A 16734-nucleotide genomic window follows, 5' to 3' on the forward strand; every position below is an offset into this window, starting at 1 on the left:
AAGTCAGTCCTGCTCGGGCCAACCTCACTTTCGCCCTCGATGGTAACAGGCAGGGCATCCCTTCACCCCTCAGAGCCAGGGGAGAAAAGGGAAGGCCAAGGGCTCCACCATGCACAAAGGTTCAGACACCTTTAACCCTTAAGAGGCACTTTCTCTCTCGAGCATGTGAGCAGACAACTGAGGGTAAGCTGTGACAAAGCGAGAGAGAGGCATGGACATATATACACTACCAAACCTAAGGTAGATAGCTAGTGGGAAGCAGCCGCATAGCACAGGGAGATCAGCTCGGTGCTTTGTGACCACCTAGAGGGGTGGGATAGGGAGGGTGGGAGGGAGGGAGACGCAAGAGGGAAGAGATATGGGAACATATGTTTATGTATAACTGATTCACTTTGTTATAAAGCAGAAACTAACACACCATTGTAAAGCAATTATACTCCAATGAAGATGTAAAAAAAAAAAACAAACAAAAACCAGCGCTGTATAAAAGGGAGAAACTCAGCTGAGCTCTCGGCTAGGAGGCAACAACTATTAGGTTTCAGTCCAAGGCCCATCCAGGGGCCAGGGCCTGGCAGGGCAGTGGGCCGCCCCTTCATTCCCGAGTGGGTCGTGCCTGGCTGCCAACGCCTTGGAGGTGGAAGGCTGCAGCGCCTTGACCTTGCCATGTCTCCTCTGCAATCCCACAGAGCCCACTGCCACGTTCGCTTTGCTTGTCCTCCATAGGCCCCAAGAGCAAGGTCACTGGCAGTCCCAGGCTGGCTCCTAGGGGCTCCGTCAATGACAACCCTTCTCAGGGAGGATGCGTTCTGCCCACGTGCTCCTCTGGGGGATGGGGCTGCTTCCCACCGGAGCACAGACTCTCAGCTAAGCAGGGAACACCTGGCTCCCGTGTGGGGCAGACTCCGGTCCAGCCAGAGCCTGGAATCCTCACACCAGTCTAGCTGCCATCATCGTGTCAGGGGGTGGGGGGAAGCAAAGGAGAACGGGGGTCTCCCAGAGAACCAGGACGGAGAGGAGGAAGGCGGGACACAGTGGCCTCAAGCTAAGGCTGTCAGGGCTCAGGGTCACGGCGCCTCCGTCTCCCTCTTGCTCTGGGGGGGCCCGTTGAGAAGCTCAAACGTGTCTTCCACCACCTGCCACAGACAGCTGTCCAGCGGGAACTCGTTGTCCACCAGGTTGACCAGGAAGTAGTTGTCGTGGATGTGCTGGATGATGGTGCGGGACGGGGACCCCTCCTCATACAGCTTGCCCCACTGCTCGACCCACAGGGCGAAGGCCTCGTCCTGCACGCACGCACAGGCATGCGCGCGCACACGCACGGAGACACCAGCACACACACAGACAGAAAGACACAGGTACATGTGCGGTCCCACATACAGACACGCCGGCCAGGTTAACAGGGCTGCCCTAGGGCCAGGCCTTCACACTCAGCACCCCAAGGGCCTCTGCTGCCGCCTGACAAGACGTTTCCAAGAATAGAACTTGGCCCACTGCCAGTGCCACCCCTGCTCCCCAGCCCAGAAGTAAACACCATGAGTCAGAGTCAGGGCGCTGCCAGCCCTGGGGGTGTGGCCCCCAGCCGCCCCACCCGCCCGCCCAAGGCTCTGGAGGTGGGCAGGGCAGGCCTGCTCCCGGCCCCCCCTTACCTTCCAGAACATGAAGCTGACTGGGTCCACCACTGTGGGCTGGATGATCTCTCGCCCAGGGAAGATGCCCCAAGTGACGGCGTTGGGCTGCAGCTCGGGGGCGTTGGTGATGTTGTCACCCTGCGGGGCGGGGGGGTGGCACAGTAAGTAGGGGCAGACTTGGGGTGCAGACAGCTCCAGCCCTCTCTCCCCGGGGGTGTGCTCCGCCCCTCCTCCCGCCGTCACCGCCCCACCCCTGCCCCGCCTCTGCAGCTCTGTGAGGGCCAGGAGCCTGAAACCCAGACGTCACCCTGGGCTTTTCCTTCCTCCTCCTACGCTCCAATCAGCTCCACACCCACTGGTACTGCTCACTTCCTCTCGTGTCCAGCCTGGCCAGGCCTCTCTTTGCTACTCAGACCACCAGGGCTGCTGACTCTAGTGTCCCCTGGCCCTGTTAGCCACACAGCTGTCCCCTGGGACCTGCCCAAAATAAAACATGGAGCCAAGGCTCCCTCTTGCCTATACGGTAAAACCCAAGTTCCAGGCAGGACAACTGAGACCCCTGAGGACCCGGCCCGGCTCAACGCGTCAGCCTCACTCTGACCCCATTTGGCAGCAAAGCCTCTGCATGCCCTCGGCCCTGTCCCTGGGATGCCCTTTCACTCCCCATCCTTAAAGATTCAGGCCACACAGGAACCCTCCAAACACCTCCCCCGATCTCTCGAGCTGGACATCCCTCCCTCGGATCCCCAGCTTCTTCCTACGCTGAACTTCACTGTTAGACAGTGCAACTGCTTTTCACCCGTGCATAATTATTCACTGACGGCTGCCCTCGCCAGGCCGGGAGCTCTCGGAGGGCAGGGGCCTGGCTCTGTCTGCATATCCATCTGGCACGATGCGTGGCCCCACTGGGCATTCCGTGACTGCTGAATGGTGGAGTAAACTTGGTGCCCTCACCCCAGCCCTGCTGAGCGCCCTTTGACCCGGGGCCAGCCCACCTTCACATCCACGATGTGGTAATTCACCCGGAGCTCGTACTTCTTCAGCACCTGCAAGAGCGCCTCCACTGTCTCTCGGGAAGTGAAGAACTCTAAGTAGGCCTGCGGGAGGGAGACAGGTGCCATCGTGTAACCCCCAGTCCTTGCTGGATGTCTTCGCTGGGCGCTGCTGAGTGGGCCATGTGCTCTGAAACACCAGACGCCTGCCCTCCTGACCGTCCCAGGGAGGCATCCACGAGGACACTTAAGGCGTGGGGACTAGCGGTGGCCGCTAGTTGGGAGTTGAACCCATAAGCAAAGGGAGGGGAGCAGGTACGTGAGGTTTCTCGGTCTACACAGGTCTGAGGGACGTCTGCCAACCCTTCGTCCAGTTGGGAAAGGCTCCATGGAGAAGTCGCTCCAGAAGCTGTACAGGGGGCCCAGTTTGGCAAGTAAGGCAAGAGAGGCCTGACACACCCCATCCCCCTGTCTGCTGGGGGGAGGGCCTCTCCAGCACCACCTGGCCACCAGGGATTAAGCTGGGCTTATTTAAATTCACCTCCCAGAGCCCTCAGGCTTTAGTTTAGAATGTAATTTTACCTCCAGCAGCCCCAGGAGAAAGGGGTCCACAAGGAACAGTAATAACAGCTCCCAGTTAGGGGATGCTTCCCACGTGCTAAGCGCTTTATGTGCCCTGTCACGTTTCATCCCCAGAGCACGATGTGACATATCCCCATTTTACAGAAGGGAAAGCTGAGGCCCAGAGTGGTCAAGTGACCAGCCTACCCAGGTCTGTCTGACTCCGAGCCTGAGATCGCATCCATTCTGATCCCCGGCCGCTCAGAACAAAAAGCCCCTGAGATGAAGGCCTCTGTCCCCAGCTCTGGGGAACCCCTGCAGGCAGGTCAAGGGAGGGTAGCCCTGTGCGCCCCTGCCACACCTTCTGGAAGACATAGCCCCCACCGGGGCCCCAGCCCACGACGGGGTCGGAGGACGGCTTCCCGTTGATGTTGGGCTGGGAGTTGATGGTGAGGATGCCCCGCCGGTTCACTCGCAGCAGCTCCTCCTTCATCAGGCTGGTCTCGGCCGCTAGGGGCTCATCATTCCAGGGCAGGCAAGTCACCTGGGGAGGGTAAGCTGGGCTGGGTCCCTCCCTGTCACGGTCCCCATCAGAGGCCCAGCCTGTCTCTGCTTCCGTAAGCCCCTTCCAGGCACCCCACGTGGGGACCCCCCAACTCACCTTCTCCCTTCGCTGAGGTGCCACCTCCAGGCACAGAGATGAGGCTCAGGGTGGGGCAGTCACGCCCGCATCTGGCCCATGGGGCGAGGGCAGGTACCCAGGGATCCCATCCCAGCAGCACTCACTTTATAGCCGTTCTGGTTCGGCTCTCCCGAGAGGTAGTGGACAAAGACTTCAAAGACACTTTCTTCACTGGTCAGCTCCTCCCCCCACATCTGCAGCAGCTCTTCCTTTGGGGACTTGCTCTTCAGGTAGAATAGGTAGTAGTCCTTCAGCTCCCCGAAGGCCGGAGAGGAGGAATTGCCCCTGGCGGAGGAGGTGCCGGGAGGTCAAGGCACACCCCTGACCTTGGGCTCCAGACAGTAGCATCCACCTGCCCTGGGGTGGGGGGTGGGGGGGGCATTCCTGTGAATCCTGTCCCGAGGGCTCCACCATGATTGGTCTCCCTCCTCCCAAGAAACAGTTCATTTGCAATGGCTCACCAGCGGCCGTTGGGGAACTCATCCCACTCCTGGGTGCGATAAATGTAACTCTTTGGTCTGGAGGCCCAGAAGATGGGACGGACATCTTCCTCCCGGCGCTTGGGGTGGGCACTGATGGCCCAGGGCAGGGGACGTCTGGGTGAGAATGGAGACAGAAAGGGTCAGGGCTTGGCCAGAGGGAGGGGGCACCACTGAACCTGGGTTCTCCCACCTTGACTCGTAAACGTCAAGCCGGATGGCATTCCCGCTGAGACCGGAGCCCTAAGGGTGCCACTAGCCGCGGCACAAGACATCCCCTCTGTGCCCCGTTGGCAGCCAGCACTGCCAGCTAGGGCGCACTCCTGCTGTGACTTCTCTCTGACCTCCCTGCCCACCCGACTCTCCTCTGTGGCTCCAGGGCCTGAATTCGGGGCCGCTGGCCTCACCTGGGGTCCTCGATCCACATGCCCAAGCGCTTCAGCACCTCTGTGGTGGCCATCTCGCGGTTGAGGGTGTAGAAGTGCAGGCCCGGCACCGAGCCGCTCGCCAGAAGCTCCCGGCACAGGCTCAGCGCCTGCTCGATGCCATAGTTACGGATGGCGTCGTCGTTGTCTTTGATTGGCTCGATCACGTCCTTGATCTGCTGTGGCACCTCCAGCTTGGACAGCTTTACAAGCTGCCGGAGGGAGTGGTAGCCCTGCCCAAGACACAGGGGGCTGTGGGTCCCATCTCCCTGCCCGTCTCTCACCCCAAATACTTATCCCCCCACCAGGCCTCCTGGCTCTGCAGTGCGACACAGACTGACCCAGGAAAGTCAGACCATCTTGTAGCAGCACTTTTTGTACTCTGCAGGCTGCAGCAGCCGCCCACAGCATTGCTGCCATTGGTCTGAGCCAGCCCTCTGGCCCCCAGATGTACCTATTGATAAATGGTGGTCACCTAAGCCAGTGGTTCCCAGGCCTGACCAGTGACCAGAATCGCCTGCCAAACTTCAGAAACGTACAGATTCCCAGGTCCCACCTCAGATCTATTATGTCAGAACTTCTAGGCATGGGATCTGGAAATCCACGTTTTAAAAGAGCTTATTAAATGATTCTGGTGACAGCCAAATTTTGGGAAACACTGATTTAACCCAAATTTATAATGAGAGTAATAATCTCTTTTACTGACACTTATCATTAAGCCCCTCTGACAGTTACCGTTGCTATTTTGGGGAGACATAAGAGGTAATCAAAAGAGGGGGGCAAGACGACATTTTGCAAGGACCGAGCACCTGTCTGACGAAAATCTAATGAGCGTCAAAGAAGAACTTTGGCCTGAACGCGGCACTTCAGGCTCACTTTGGCCTGAACCAAGGCCCTGGCCTGTGCTAGGACGGGGGCGGTGGGAGTCCATGAGCCCTCTTGGGACCCTCACCTGAATAGGGAAGATTCCGGGGAGGATGGGGCAAGTAATGCCTATCTCGGAGCAAGCCTTAACAAAGCGGAAGAAAGTGTCGGCCTCAAAGAAGAGCTGGGTGATGATGAAGTCGGCTCCTGCGGCCACCTTCTCCTTCAGGTGCTTCAGGCCAGCCTCAAAGCTCTCTGCGTCGGGGTGGCCTTTGGGGTAACCTGCCAACAGGGATGACAGTAGAGAGAGACTGGCTCCAGCTGCTCGAGGGGAGTGATGAAGCAACCAGAGAGCTGGGGACGGAGAGCTCCGGATCCATACCTTCCAACCCCACGGCACGGACAGGCTGAAGCAGTGATGGCTGGGCTCGTCTGATGTGCCCCTCACCCTGGAGGTGACCCTCGGTGAACGCTGCCTTAGAGCCACCCTCCCAAGAGTGGGGATGGATTGCCCCCAAACACCCACGCTGTCCTGCCATCAGCTAGGTCAACCTGGCCTGCACTTTGTGGCCACGGAAGAGAGGAAATGCTACGTTCACACCAGCCAGCCAGCCTTGGGGTAATGGGCTTGACTCTAGGTACTGGATTACAACAGTGCTCGTAATTTCACATTAAAATTACTCAGGGGTCCCAGACAGTGCAAAATCAGAAACCACGTTACACAAGGAATAAATGAAGAGAGTAGAGATGTTCTGCTTGAAGAAAAGAACGCAGAGAATATGGTAACTATTTCTAGACGCCCACAAGTCTGTCACTGGGAAAAAGGAGTCACCTTAGTCGAGTTCCTTATTCGTCATATTCTGTGCTGCTTCTGATGGCAGAAGTAGGATCAGCTTCAGAGAGCTGCCTGACAGCGGAACGAGCAACCCCACAAAGGAATGGACTCCCAGTGTGTGAAAACAACGCGGCAGGGCGATGACCCTGTGCCGGGGATGCCTGGGAGGCGGGGCCAGATGTCCCCTAGGTTCCCGACTAGCTCCAGGAACGGTGCGCTCCCTTCCCTACACGACTGAACTTACTAGTGGCTCTGCCTGCACAGGAGAGACCACAGGCCTTCATGAACTGCAAGCAGAGTGCCAGCTTCCTCAGCCTGAGGCCAGGGCAGGACCCCAAGCCAGGAAGGGGCAAGCCTGAACCCACACTGTTGGGTAGCCGGGCTGCTTTGCTGTGATAATGCAGTTTCGTTCTTAAGAAACCCTGAATCATCAAAACTGGATATAAAAACGACTGTTTTGGGGATGGGCGTGGGAGGATTAAACACTAGAGCTTTATACTTTTATACTATACTATACTATGCTTTTATACTTTATACTACTTTTCCAGCAGACATTTCAGAAACAGAGGTTTTAATAGCTGCAGCTCTATAAAACCTCAGCGGCACCCAACAAATCCAGCAATTGCCTACATCTGGATTTTGCTGTTTTACTATATTCTTGTTCTGTCATGGCCAGCTGGGTGCCTTCTAATCCACCGGCCCTCTTTTTCATCACTTTACCATAAGCAAAGCACCAAACCGTTCAGCAACTGTGTGCTCACAGCTCTGCTGGTTTCCCTTGGTGACCGTCCAATGCCCACCACACGTGGGCACATTCCCCAATCAACCGACTGTCTCGTGGCCGCACGACCAACGACACTTCAATTCCTACCTCCTCATCGGGGCCTCCTAGACTCATTCACCTCAACGCCCTCTTCTCAACACTAAGAACAGCGGACGTGTACATGGGGGCCTGGGGACGCAGCCCAAAGTCCCCACAACAAGTAATTTCCTTGAAGCCACGTGGCTTGTATTTTTAAATTCAGATCACTTTGATCTGCTACTCCATAACGTAGCCATGTTAATAAGAATGATATGATTTTGCCCAAAATATTTGAGAAAAATTGTCATGCCAAGGTGATGTGTCAGATTAATCCCCGGACTTCCTGTGTCCCTGGCACACACTGCCTCGCCACACCCAAGCCCCCGTTTGAGAAGCTGAAGGCCCAGACCCCATGAGCCGGGGCAAGAGGGAAGGCCACGCCATCTGTTTCCAGCAGGTGAGCCTTGCCTCCTGGCTGCAGCTAAAGAAACTAGAGTTGAGCCGACGCAGTTCTCTCCTGAGGATTTGGAACTGATGCTGAGACCTGTCAATCAGTCTGGGCGAGCCAGGAGCAGGCGGCGGGTCACATGTGTACCGTACATATCAGGTCTACTGGATGAGGCATGAAGCAGCGGGGGGGGGGGGGGGGGGGGTGGGTGGGCAGAGAGAACGAGGGAGGGCCTTGGATTCTGCCTGCCTCCTGGTTCCAGCGCTTAATGAGGTCTGATGCCATTTCCTGACCTTGTTCTGAGATTCCCTGCCCCCGGAATCTTAATAAATATACCTCTTTTGTTTAAAGAAGAATAGGGCTGGGAAGCAGGCTAAGAGCAAGAAAAGGCAGAGGAAGGGACTTCCCTGGTGGTCCAGTGGTAAAGAATCCGGATGCCTCGCAACGTCTAAGATCCCACATGCCGCGGGGCAACTAAGTCCGCGAGCCACAACTACTGAGCTCGCACGCCTCAACCAGAGCCCGCGTGCCGCCAACTACGGAGCCCACGCGCCGCAACTACAGAGCCCACGCGCCCTGGAGCCTGTGTGCCACAACTAGAGAGCGAAAACCCACAAGCCGCAGCTAGAGAGAAGCCTGCCCACCACAATGAAGAGCCCGCGTGCCGCGACAAAGACCGGACGCAGCCTAAAATAAGAAAGAAAAGAAAAATAAATAAATAATAAAAAGAAAAGGCAGAGGAACAAAAACTTAAGGGTGGTGGCACGCCTGGGTGGGCAGCAGATGACAGAATGATGAGAGGGCAGACGCTACTCGATTCACCCCTGCACCTCTGTCACCTGGCGCAGGCAGGCCGGCGGTGCGCTGAGCTAGCGGGTCCTGACCTGAATGCCGAAGGGGCTCCCTGTGCCTCTCCTTCCTTCCCCTCTCCGGTCCCACCCACTGGGATACCCCAGCCTCTCACCTGCCACACAGACATCGAAGTAGTCACCAAACTCGCTTCGGATGTGCTTCACCAAGTCTACGGCGTAGTTGAAGCCTCCGTCCTCCTCTTCCCACTGGTCACCTATGGGGTCTGCAGGGTTGGAGGTCACAGTGCTGGGTCTCACCAAACCTCCAGGTAGCCTCTCTGTTCCTTCTCCCCCCACGCCCAGGACCGTGAGCACGTCGAAGGCAGAGCCTTCCTATTACTCAAGTTGGTGTCTCCACTTTCTAGCGTAGCACTTGGTAAACAGTGGGAGGGAAGACAGCAGCCAACCCATCAGTCACTGAGCACCGACTCCGAGGGCCCCGTGCTGGCAGCAGCAGACAGGGAGCAGCTGCAGCTCTGCGTTCAGCCTGGAGCATCGGCGATCCCTTCCCTACTCACACCTGGGTGTGTCCACACACCCTCACCCAAGCCCACGGCTCGTTCTCCCACTCCCTCGGAACCCTCACCTCCCGGGAGAATCTTCCACTCATCTCAGGTGAGAAGTGGTCTTTCGGGTGGTGAGCGTGAGGCCACAAGTGCCCACCCATCAGGCTCCCGCTTCCCACACTTGTGTGGCCCAGTGACGGTGCGTGCCAGAGGCATAGCCAGCTACTCTCACTCCTAGGACACATGCCAGAGCTGAACTCTGACTGGGCCAATGGCCAGGTGCAGCCAGGGACTGATTAACTGCTTGATTAATCAACTGATCGTGTACATCGGGACAGAGGGTTGTCAGGCCCCGGCCGCAGGCCCAGCTGAACTCCTACTGCGAGGTCAGGAAGCGACTCCACACATCTGTGTGTCGCCCGTGGCCTCCTGACCCACACTGCCCTTCGACGCTACTGGCAGGGGCGGGACCCTGAGTGTACTCAGTGTGGGACCTGGAGAAAAGGAAAGGACCGTTCTGGGGACAGAAGTCTTCGGGAAAGCAAGACCCCAGAGAGCAGAGTGCTGACTCCACACCTCCCCTCAGCGCCAGGATGTTCTTCAGGCCCAGACGCTTGGCCTTGTGCAGGTGGCCCGTGATCTCTTCCCGGCTCTGATGGCAGCAGGTCATGTGCAGGATGGTCTCCAGGCCACAGTAGTTCACGGCGGTGCTGGCGATCACCATGGACGAAGTCTCCTTGTCTGAGCCAGGGTCCCCTGCTGGATGCCAGGTCACATCTATGAAGAGGGGACCACCTGCCCCCATCCGGTCAAACCTGTGGGGAATTTCTTTCTGAAGAGGGGCTCCTGGGGGTACACCACCCTTCACCACCTTCCCATGGGGTCTGGGAGTTAGAGAAGCATCACATGCAGGCTGGAATCAGACCGACCTGCATTCATATCCTGGCTTTGCTACTCACTGGCTGTGTGATCTTGGGAGAATTACTTGATCTCTCTGAGCCTCAGTTTCCTGATTTCTATAATGTGGCAGAGGGCAGTGCCCACTTCATAATAATACTCTGAGGATATCATGACAGATAGCTCCACAGCTCTTAAAACAGCGCTGGGTACACGGCAAACATGCAATCAATGTGCTATCATTACGATTACTCTTATTGTGGAGATAATATATAATGACAATGAAACCAGTTTGTGTGAGAGCAGCACTTCGGCCTTGCAAAGTGCTTGCACGTTTATTATCTCTGGTGAGTTAAGACATTTCAATGGTCAAGGGTTCGGGGACCGCTCAGAGTGGCAAAAGCAGGGCCTCGTTCTAGGGACAAAGAGGGTCAGCAGACACAAGTCTCTTTCCTGCCGCCCCCCAGTTCCGGCGCAGCAGCCAGGAGTCCTGCAGAGCACGGCCACATTTCCATAACTAGAATCGAGAGCTATACGTGCGCGCATGCGCTGTGTTACAAGCTATAACGTGGTGCATTGAAACATCTTTGTGCCTTCAAACTTCACAGCCTTGGGAGTGACACATAAGAAGTGCAAGCGATAAAAAGCATAAACTTTAAAAAAGGAACTGTGATTCATCAAGTGCTAACATAATCCGGTTGGCATTTCTAGATTTCAAGATGCATAATCCAAATTCCTAACTTGCTGAAAATGTTCTCCAAGCCGCCGTTTTGTAACTTCCTAAACTCTCCTCACGGATCCAGCCCCAAGTTCCGCCAAAGAATTTAGTCTGAGAGAATCAACATTTTCAGCACACGGAAGAGAGCGTCTAAACATTCCAGGTGCTCGGAGGGGCTTTTACAGACAACAGAAGCCGCGTATCAAAGGATCTACCCTGGCTTTGCTTTTTTCCACCCCCTGTGGCTGCCTTTTCCTGCTGGGTCAAAGTGCAGCCCAGCCTCGGGGCTGACAGTTCATCTTTTCCCCCTGCCCCCATCCCCCAGTCTGGCCCTACTCCTTATCTTGCGATAACTCACCTTGAGATGAGATTGACAGCTCCCTCAGCAGTTCGAGGAGGGAAGAATTCTAGGGAGAACCACTTGTCACCAGATTCCATCCTCCGCTTCATCTTCTCCCTGAGCCTCTCGTGTCGTTCAGGGTCCAGCACCGGTGTGGAACACCTTGAACTATCCTTGGAGCTCTCGCTGCCACTGCTGCTGCCCTCCCAGCGGGGGCTGGGGCCGCCATGCCCTCTGGGTTCGTTCACCATGGCTGAGCTCCTGCTGCACGGGGTGAGGCGGGGGCGTGAGACGGCAGGCAGGCAGGCAGCCAGCCAAGCCCCAGCAAGGCAGGATCAAGCGAGAGATGCTGCATTTCCACGCACGAGGAAGGCCGGTGAGGGTACGGGTGACAACGCGCCCACCCAGTGGCTCCACACGCCAGTTACGACTCTCTGCGCTGCCTCGCTCCAAGCTTTGCCCTCCGCTGCTGCCTGATTCCGCATGACAGCCCCCACCCAGCACAGAAACATGCTCCTTCAGCCCGTGGATCCTCCGTGATCGCTACCTGATGGAGGGTGGCACTGAGAACCTCGCGCTGCCGGCCTCCCAGGCTCGCATTCCCAGGGAGGGGCAGCAGTGCCCCGCCGGGAGGACCTTGGGTTTTGGACGGTCCATTTCTGCCAGTGTAAACTCAGACCCCAGACCACTGGGGAAGAAATGGTGGAAACTTCCCCAGCGGGTGTGTCCAACTGGGCGGAGCTGTGACAAAGGAAGAGCTGAGAGCAGCAGCTGGGGCCGGCGCGAAGGGGCGGGGGCAAGGCTTCCCCGAGAGAGGGAGGGCTGAGGCTCTAGAGGCCGAAGGCGGATGGAAGGAGGGGGACGTGGGGCTGCAGACTGCAGGGTTTGGGTGTGATGAGGCCAACAGATGTTCAGGGTGACTGGATCACATGCCAAGGAAGGAACGGCTCAGCCATGGAAACATCTCCTGTTACTTGGAACAGTTTGTACGCATGCAAGCTGTAAGGGGTGAGGGCTTGACAAAGCAGCCTGATTTCTCCCGAGTTTGTGCTTCTCTGAAAAGACCATGTCATGGGTTAGAACTTGACATTGGCTGGGTTCCAAAAACAGCCAAACCCAAATTCAATAAGAGCATGAATTTATGTCCAACTCAGAACAAAGGCTTAAGTCTGTGCCTGCCTTCCAGGCTGTTCTCCTTACACACACCAGTGAAGTCAGTTCAAGCGATTACAGCGACTGCAAAGCCACCACGGTGGAAGCCCTGAACCATGGCAACCACAGGCTGGCCGACGAGAGGGCACAGCGCCGTTGGGCAGTTTGGTGGGGAAAATAAGACAAAAACTAAAACAAAACACTACTCTTGCACAGCAAGATGCAAACACACAGTAGTGAAAATCCAGGGTGTGCTGACCTGGAGCATTGGAGGAGCAACCAGGCCGAGTTCACGTCTTTCAGGGAATGTCCACTGCTAAGCCCGTGTTCTTAACCATTTTGGGGGTCCTAGACTCTTGAGAAACTGATGAGATCCAATGCTCCTCTCCCCTCAAACACACACAAGTGCACGTAACATACCCTCGTACACCCAACGTCAAAGAGTTGAGACCAGACCACCGCCAGGGATGCCCATTTTGATTCTGACCTAAAATTCCAGTTTCTCTGTGGGGATGAACGACTAAGAAAGGGGAGAGTGTCAAGATCAGCCTAGTCTGGCCTTTCTTCCGAATTCCAGAGAGTGCCTCATTAATTGTCTGCTGGAACAAAACCAAGAGGGGAGAGGAGGCTGAACCACCCACAAACTAAATGCTCTTTCATCTGTTCATTAAGACTTACTGCATTCCTAGTATGTGCCAGGCACTAGCCTTCTTCCAACATTTTTCACGTGCTACCACTTAACCCATTTTAAGCTAGGATCCCATAGCACCCTGGGTTGCAACTGTGGCTTCACATATTTGTCTCCGCTCCCTCTTCCCAGTTCCCTGAGACCAGGGCCGGGTACTCTGCCTATGGTATCTCCGCGCTGGCACCCGGTAACAGCCAGCACTCACTGAGCGCCGACGGGCCAGGCGCTGTCACGCCGTCCTCAAAGCAACCCTCTGCCATTTGATGAGCACTTAATCGGTGCCAGGCACCGAGCAGTGGGGGAATACGGAGCCCACCACTCCCAGAGGGGTCCCGGTGTGCACCTGTGAGCCGCCCGATGCAGTGGGCGTCGGGGACAGCAGTGCCAGCGGCCCACGGCTCTTCTCCAGGTGCTCGGCAGGGAGCCGGAGAGATGCCTCTGGCGCCGGGGGCTCGAGGGCCACGAATCTAGTCACCGGGTCACTAGGTCACGGGCGGGGGCGGAAGCGAAGGCCCAAGTCCACCCCCAGCTCAGGTCCTTCAGTCCAGGCCGGGGGCCGAAAGTAAGTCTCCGCTTCACGGTTGAGGATCGCGGTGGGGGCGTGCACGCAGAGGGGGCGGGCCGACCGGCCACCACCGCTCCCCGCCCCCCGTCCAGAGCCCGCCCCCGGGTAGGTGGCCCCCAAGGCTCCCAAGGTCCTGGTCTCCCTCCCCGGCGACCACAAGCCTCGGTGTCACTCACCCTCTGGTCGCGGATGACTCAGACCGCGCGCCCGTCGCAGCTGCGTGGCCGATAAGGAGGTGCCAGCAGACGCGGCGTGGCTCGGGTGGGGGCGCGGCGCCGGTGTCAGGTTGCTTAGGAAGGCGGGGCCAGAGGGTGGAAACCACCCTTGCGGGCGCCCGGAAACCCCGCCCCCAACATGGCGGCGCCCAGAAGTCTCGTTGGAAGCCGTCCCTCCACCGTCATGTGACGCGAGCCCTCGCCTCACCCGTCTGCAGCCACTCCCAGTCTCCGTCCCAAACTCGAGAGGGCCACGTGACACTCCCGAGGCCAGTCACGTGAGGCGCGGATCCTGGGTGGGAGGGGTTTGGCGGAGGGGTCCAGAGTGGCAGTAAAGGAGGAAGATGGCGGGGTGCAGGGGGTCCCTGTGCTGCTGCTGCAGGTGGTGCTGCTGCTGCGGTGAGCGTGAGACCCGCACCCCAGAGGAGCTGGTAAGAAGCGGGTGGAGCCGGGCTGGGGAGGGGGCGGTTGCTAAGGGACGGCGAGAGGCGTTGCCGGGGGTGGGGCCGGGCCGAGCTGGGCCCGCAGGTAGCAGCGGGTGGGGCCTGGGGACCGCAGCCTGGGCTCTCGAAGCATCTGCCCGGCTTCACGTGTCCAAGTCTTGGGTCATTTCTCAGAACCCCTCCCTGGAATCTGAGGGAGAACCCAGGCCAGCTTCAGTTAATCCCATCCTTATTTTTTTTTATTTCCATCTGAATGGAGTTTTGAATGAAACGAGCATTTTCGGAGTGAGCCCCCTCGCTGGACTTTGTGCATATCATGCAGCTGGCTTAGTTTCTCCAGCCCTTTCTCACTCTATCCCTCACCCTTTCTGGGTCACTGATAATCCAGCGTCCCTCTGCAAAGCACCCTGGGAAAACTTGAGTTGTGTCCCCAGAGTTGACAAGTCCCTCCTGATTTCAGACTCGGCATGTTATCAGACGGAACCTGAACTCTTTCCCCCTTAAACTGGCAAGTGACATCTTTGAAGTGTCCTGACGATGAGAGGTTATTTGGAGAATGTATAAGTAGGAATGAAGCGGTCACCTGACGACTGTGGATCCCCACCACATTACCCCCATCCCAAAAGGTTTTTTTTTTTTTTAGGTCTTGTTCCCATTTGATGATAATGGCTCCAGATGACTTAGAAACTAGTAGCTGGTTTCAGTAAATACTTCTGCCTCTTTCCACTTTTAAAACCATTAAAAAGGTCTTCCTTCTCTGGATCTGTTTTTCTAGACCATCCTTGGAGAAACACAGGAGGAGGAGGATGAGATCCTTCCAAGGAAAGACTATGAGGTAAGTTTCTTAGATGCTGTCTTGGGTAACATAAGTAGTGAGTGACCTCACTTCAGAGCGAAGCATTAGGATTCCAGCCAGAGATGCTCTTTGACCTTCTCTCCCGGGGAGTGAGTGGGTAAGATGTAACTTCTTTGTGGGAAGGGGCCTGTTTAAGAAGCGCTTTTCTCACCTCAGCCCCAAAGCAGGGTCTGGGTGTGTCTCCAGGCTCTCATAGATCTGTGGCACCTTAACCTGGATAGAGCATGTGTTTGCCATTAGACTGTTTGCTTTTTTACAACTTGTAGAGACCCAGAGTCAAAGCCACTGACAGTGTTTGCTAGTAACAGGTGTGGGCCAGTTCTCTTCTAAGAGAACTGGGTTTTCAGATGATTGTTTCCTGCCCAAGCAGCTTCTCTCAGAATTGTCAGTGCTTGGTTATAGTTCCAGATTTCAAGCATGGGACTCTGAAAGTGTGTGTGTGTGTGTGTGTGTGTGTGTGTGTGTGTGTGTTAAGCCAGTGCTGCGGGAGTGCCTTTATCATTTAATCAGTTTATGATGACATTTCTATGATTTTTGAAATGGCAAAAACAAGCCATGGTTGTGATAGAGGATTCGTAAATGATTTATAAAAAGAAGCTAGGGAAAAACCCATAACACTGCTCGTTAAAAGATGATTATTCACTTTACTAAACGTCCTTTTCCATGTTTTTTTCTTAAGTAACAAAGTGAGAGTCTACTAAATACACTATTTTAACATGTTTTCCCCTCCCAGTTGATAAGAATTTTTGTAGCAATAGATACTTTTCTGTAATATCTTTCTAAATAGGGGAATAGCATTTCATTGTGCCACAGTTTCTTGAATCTGCCTTCTCTATATTATGAACTGCATCGTTGTGACCATCCTTTCTTGTTCATCCTTAATTGCTTTCTTAGGATCAATTCCAAGAAGTGGGCTTAGTCATGTCTATGTTTAATGCTTTAAAGAAAATGTCAGGTAGACTTAAAAAAATCAACATCCTAGAGCAATAACATACCCAGACTAATTTTCTTTCTAATATTTTATCTTACTCTGGCTGTAGAATTTAGTGTAACTATTATGATTTATAGCTTCGCATGGAATTTTTAAAAAAACTTTTATTATAAAGAATTTCAAACATAGACAAAAATAGGCAGAATAGTACATTGAAACCCCCTGTACTCATCACACAGCTTCAGCAGCCATTCAGCTCATGCCTAACCTTGTTTCATGTAGGCTCCCATCCACTTCCCCCTTCCCATATTATTCTGAAGGAAATGCTATACATCACATCATTGCACCCGTAAGTAATTCAGTGCGTATCTCTAGTATATGAAGACTTTTTTTTAGCATAACCCAATACCATCTTCATACCTAAGAAATTCACGATAATTCCTTGGAATCAAATAACCAGTGTTCAGATTTTCCAGTTGTCTTATAAACGTCATATGTACTTTTTAATAGTTTGTTTGAATCAGGTTCCAAATGAAGTCCTCACATTGCATTTGTGTGATATATCTTTTAAGTCAAGTAGGTTTAAGATGAAGTAGATTCCACCTTCATCTTTTTTTTTCCCCTTGCAACTGACTTAAAATAACTTTAGGAGTCTAAAACTTGCCAACTGTACCACAGTGGTATAGTGTAATGTGCTGCTCTGATGTGAGTGCATTTAATCAAAAAGCACTGTATCCACTGATGTATTGTCTCATATTTCTTAAATATTTGTTTGCTTGTACATAGTTGAGAGACTTGCAGGAATAAGTATAAGACAGTCCATATTGTGCTGTCATCTTGCATTCCCTCATTGAGC

General features: G+C 54.9%; 2 protein-coding genes across 11 annotated transcripts in view; one reads left to right on the forward strand and one right to left on the reverse strand.

The window, feature by feature from the left end:
* Positions 1 to 415: 415 nt before the first annotated feature.
* Positions 416 to 13751, reverse strand: MTHFR (methylenetetrahydrofolate reductase). Of its 6 annotated transcripts, none has more exons than XM_067720768.1 (12): positions 13610 to 13751; positions 11047 to 11292; positions 9650 to 9888; positions 8681 to 8791; positions 5720 to 5913; positions 4750 to 5000; positions 4325 to 4459; positions 3968 to 4148; positions 3543 to 3725; positions 2624 to 2725; positions 1647 to 1766; positions 416 to 1283 (listed from the first exon to the last, which is right to left on the reverse strand). In XM_067720768.1, exons 2-12 carry the CDS (start codon positions 11277 to 11279, stop codon positions 1065 to 1067), a joined length of 1968 nt encoding a protein of 655 aa, XP_067576869.1. In that variant the 5' UTR covers positions 11280 to 11292; positions 13610 to 13751; the 3' UTR covers positions 416 to 1064. The 6 variants fall into 6 exon arrangements, with proteins under 6 accessions (XP_067576869.1, XP_067576857.1, XP_067576862.1 ...); XM_067720756.1 differs by having other exon boundaries at positions 11047 to 11289; positions 13610 to 13728; XM_067720761.1 differs by lacking the exon at positions 13610 to 13751 and adding an exon at positions 13212 to 13531 and having other exon boundaries at positions 11047 to 11289.
* Positions 13752 to 13771: 20 nt separating this feature from the next.
* CLCN6 (chloride voltage-gated channel 6) overlaps positions 13772 to 16734 on the forward strand; it is a 28608-nt gene continuing 25645 nt past the window's right edge. For 2 of the 5 annotated variants that reach the window (XR_010939295.1, XM_067720718.1), the window contains exons 1-2: positions 13772 to 14079; positions 14867 to 14926. Coding sequence is in view for 3 of the 5 variants with exons in the window: in XM_067720718.1 (XP_067576819.1) it covers positions 13993 to 14079; positions 14867 to 14926 (147 nt within the window). In the remaining 2 variants the exon portion in view is untranslated. Of the gene's footprint in view, positions 14080 to 14184; positions 14399 to 14866; positions 14927 to 16734 lie in introns of those variants that run through there. The other 3 variants (XM_067720689.1, XM_067720696.1, XM_067720705.1) reach the window with 2 other exon arrangements.

This window comes from Pseudorca crassidens, chromosome 2, assembly GCF_039906515.1.
Source record: "Pseudorca crassidens isolate mPseCra1 chromosome 2, mPseCra1.hap1, whole genome shotgun sequence".
Lineage (NCBI taxonomy): Eukaryota > Metazoa > Chordata > Mammalia > Artiodactyla > Delphinidae > Pseudorca > Pseudorca crassidens.

Excerpts from the sequence above, each read along its gene's own strand:
- MTHFR (XM_067720732.1), bottom strand. The coding sequence starts at position 11,685 with ATGGACCGTCCAAAACCCAAGGTCCTCCCGGCGGGGCACTGCTGCCCC. Across the intron at positions 5,914-8,680 it reads CTTCGATGTCTGTGTGGCAG|GTTACCCCAAAGGCCACCCC; the intron begins GTGAGAGGCTGG and ends CCCTGTTGGCAG. Across the intron at positions 3,726-3,967 it reads CGAACCAGAACGGCTATAAA|GTGACTTGCCTGCCCTGGAA; the intron begins GTGAGTGCTGCT and ends TACCCTCCCCAG.